Genomic DNA, 3429 nt, shown 5'->3' on the forward strand with positions numbered 1-3429 from the left:
GTGATAGCACCCTTGCAGGAATTCATGGAGTGAGGGATCCTTGGCTGAACATTGTACCAATGAAACTTATTTAGACTGAGTAAATCTTTAACTTGGTTTGAATTTAGTGTCTTGATAAGAAGGTCTTCAGAAGCAAGTTTTTTTTTAACCTGTTTAATTTCACCAGTGCAGCCATCAATGACCTTCTTGATAAAGAAAGGACTGAGAGTAGCCAGTGAGGTAGAACCAGTTGCATGCTATTGCATGCAGAGGTGGCATTATGTACAGGAATCTCAAGTGGGGCTTGGGTGCGGGGGCAGTCATTTGATACGTCAGTCTGTGAGACAGTTGGGTGTTGGTAAGGACCACCCCTCCCCATGAGGAGGGGGGGGGGTCAGAAAGGGTATCAGCCATAGTAACCACTCCCCCCTAATGGGGAAAGTGGGAAGAAGGAGAAAAGCGAGCAAAGGACAAAACAAATCAGGGCAAAGCACCTAGGGCTGAGATTGCCCCCTCAAACCACTCCAGGGAGGCCTGACCATGTTAATTCATACCCCAGCGCAATCAGCGAAGGGGACCCTCCGTGGGCAGCAAGCAAAGAAACTCACAGTATAACAATACAGACACCTACTGTACCAAGCTATGAGGGAGAGGAGAAGTATGAGGAACTAGCTATCCTAATGCTTACCAAAAGGGTGAAAAAAAAAATAATAATAATTGCCAGTGGAGCAGCTCTGAAATCTAGAAGAGAGCTAAGAAAACATGTCCTCACTCTCCACAACCATGCATAAAAGTGGAGTCAATTAATCTCTCCCAGGTCCGGCGACAGTGACAATATCTCGGTTCGGGAGGAGTGACAGAGGGACGAGGTAGTTGGGGGTGACCCAGATAAGGTGATCCCGAGAGAAGAAATCCAGGATGAGGAATGAGATGGGTATGGTGCCAGTTCCTACAGGTAGATAGCATTGCACAGTAATTAGGTTGTAATACAGTCCACAGATGGTATTGTTACGAGTTAGGTTGTAACACCCCTTCCCCCTTCAAAGACCTCTGTAGTGCGGGCATGAAAAAGGTGATCAGAGTAGTTGTATTTCCACTGGAGTTCGGGATAGTGAGTCTGCAATTAATCTGTCCACCCCCTTTATATGATGGACTTGCAGATTATAGGACTGGATGAGGAAATCCCAGTGGAGGATCTGCTGGTTGGAGGTCTTGCTGGTTTGGATGAAGGTGAGGGGGTTGTGGTCTGTAAAGACAAATAAGTCTTGTGGCCATAGGTGGAGGTAACACTAGAACTTTTTGACTGCCCTGACCAGAGACAGAGCCCCATTCTCGATGATTGAGTAGTTGGTTTGGTATTTTTTTTTAACTCGGAGAGGTAGTAGGCCACAGGGTGAAGGATATAGTGGTCGGGTCTGGTTGTATCAGCACCGTTCCCACTCAGACACCACTGACATCGATTTGCAGATGGAAGGGCATAGTGTAGTCAGGTGAGTAGTCTACAGGCTTGGGGACAAGGAAGGCTTTGAGGTGGTGGAAAGACTGGTTGCATCTCTGGGTCCAGAGGTAAGGGATGGTGAAACTGGTGAGGTCTGTGAGGGGGGCAGCGATGCTGGAGAAGTTACTACAGAAACGGCGGTAGTTGCCACACATCTCCAGGATGAGAGCGAGTTTCTTCCTTGTCCTTGGAGTGGGGAAGGACAAGATGGCTTTGACATTAGTGTCCTTGTGTCTCACCATCCCATTCCCCATGACATGTCCCAGGTAAATCACCAAGGCCCGGCCAAAACGGATTTGGCTAGGTTTATGGTGAACCCAGGCTCTTGCAGACGGGTTAAGCATCTCTCCAGTTGCACCAAGTGTTTCTCCCAGCCATCCGACACCACCACCGGGTCATCCAGGTAGGCGAACGTCCCTGTTAGGTCGTGGATCAGGATGCTGAATGCTCTCTGAAGCGTGGCCAGAGCATTAGAGAAGCCAACCGCCATAACAAAATATTGAAAGAGACCAAATGGTGTTATAAATGCAGAAATGGTTTCAACCCTGTCCGTGAGTCCCACTTGGTAGTAACCTTTCAAAAAGTCAATGGTAGTGATAAATTTCGCATTGCCGATGCTATCTATAATATCTTCAATCAAAGAAACCGGGTAGGAGTCTGAGATAGTGACCTGGTTCACTTCATGGTATTATGTACAGAAAAGAAAACTACCATCGGGTTTTGGTATGAGAAGGCAGGGTGAAGTAAATGGGGCGGTACTCGGCTCAGCTATTGTAAGCGATGTTTTCCCAAAAAATTTAACTCCTTTTTCTTTATCTCTTTCTTGTGGATTTAGCCGATATGCTGATTGCCTAATGGGTTGTACATCATCTGAAATTCGGCTAATGCCATGCTTAAGTATGTTGCAAAAGCCGGGGAGATCTGAAATGACTAGAAAGTTTTGATAACTTAGTGAGATCCTTTTCTTGCGATGGATTCAGACCGGAAAAATACGTATCCAGGTTGCTGAGTGTGACTATCAGCAGGGTTTTCTTTAGGTAAAGGGAAGCTTTCCAATAGGTCCGTGTCATCTATCTGGCCCTGCAAAGCCGTAAGCGATACAGGTAGGCCTCTCTCCCGTTCATGCTCCGACCCTGCTCTCTCTCCTGTTCACGCTCCGACCCTGCTCTCTCTCCTGTTCATGCTCCAACCCTGCTCTCACTCTCTCTCTCTCTCTCCTGTCAATCATCCAACCCTGATCTCTCTCTCTCTTGTTCATACTCCAACCCTGCTCTCTCTCTCCTGTTCATGCTCCAACCCTGCTCTCTCTCTCTCTCTCTCTCTCTCTCTCTCTCTCTCTCTCTCTCTCCTGTTCATGCTCCAACCGTGCTCTCTCTCCTGTTCAGGCTCCAACCCTCCTCTCTCTCCTGTTCGTGCTTCAATCCTGCTCCCTCTCTCCTATTCATGCTTTAACTCTTCTGTCTCTCTCCTGTTCATGCTTCAACCCTTCTCTCTCTCCTGTTCATGCTTCAACCCTTCTCTCTCTCTTGTTTATGTTCCAACCCTGCTCTCTCTCCCTCCTGTTCATGTTCCAATCCTCTCTCTCTCTCTCTCTCTCTCTCCTGTTCATGCTCCAACCCTGCTCTGTCTCTGTCTCTGTCTCTCTCTCTCTCTGTCTCTCTGTCCTGTTCATGCTCCACAACCCTGTTCTCTCTCTCTCTCTCCTATTCATGCTCCAACCCTGCTCTGTCTGTCTGTCTGTCTGTCTCTCTCTCTTTCTCTCTCCCTCTCTCTTTCTCTCCAGTTCATGCTCCAGCCCTGCTCTCCTGTTCATGCTTCAACCCTGCTGTCTCTCTTGTTCATGCTCCAGCCATGCTTTCTCTTTCATGTTCATACTCCAACCACGCTCTCTCTCCTGTTCATGCTCCAACCCTGTTCTCTCTCCAGTCCATGCTCCAACCCTCCTGTTTCGT

The 3429-nt window shown here is 48.0% G+C and overlaps 1 protein-coding gene across 1 annotated transcript; it reads right to left on the reverse strand.

Moving 5' to 3' along the window:
* Positions 1-1419: 1419 nt before the first annotated feature.
* On the reverse strand, positions 1420-1731 carry LOC145399099 (uncharacterized). Its single transcript, XM_080271847.1, has one exon. It carries the CDS (start codon positions 1729-1731, stop codon positions 1420-1422), a length of 312 nt encoding a protein of 103 aa, XP_080127973.1.
* Positions 1732-3429: the final 1698 nt, after the last annotated feature.

This window comes from Coenobita brevimanus, chromosome 47 (assembly GCF_032717465.1).
Source record: "Coenobita brevimanus isolate Jiangsu-jjx chromosome 47, ASM3271746v2, whole genome shotgun sequence".
In the NCBI taxonomy this organism is placed as follows: domain Eukaryota; kingdom Metazoa; phylum Arthropoda; class Malacostraca; order Decapoda; family Coenobitidae; genus Coenobita; species Coenobita brevimanus.

Coding starts and splice junctions, on each gene's coding strand:
- LOC145399099 (XM_080271847.1), bottom strand. CDS start 1,731: ATGGGGAATGGGATGGTGAGACACAAGGACACTAATGTCAAAGCCATC.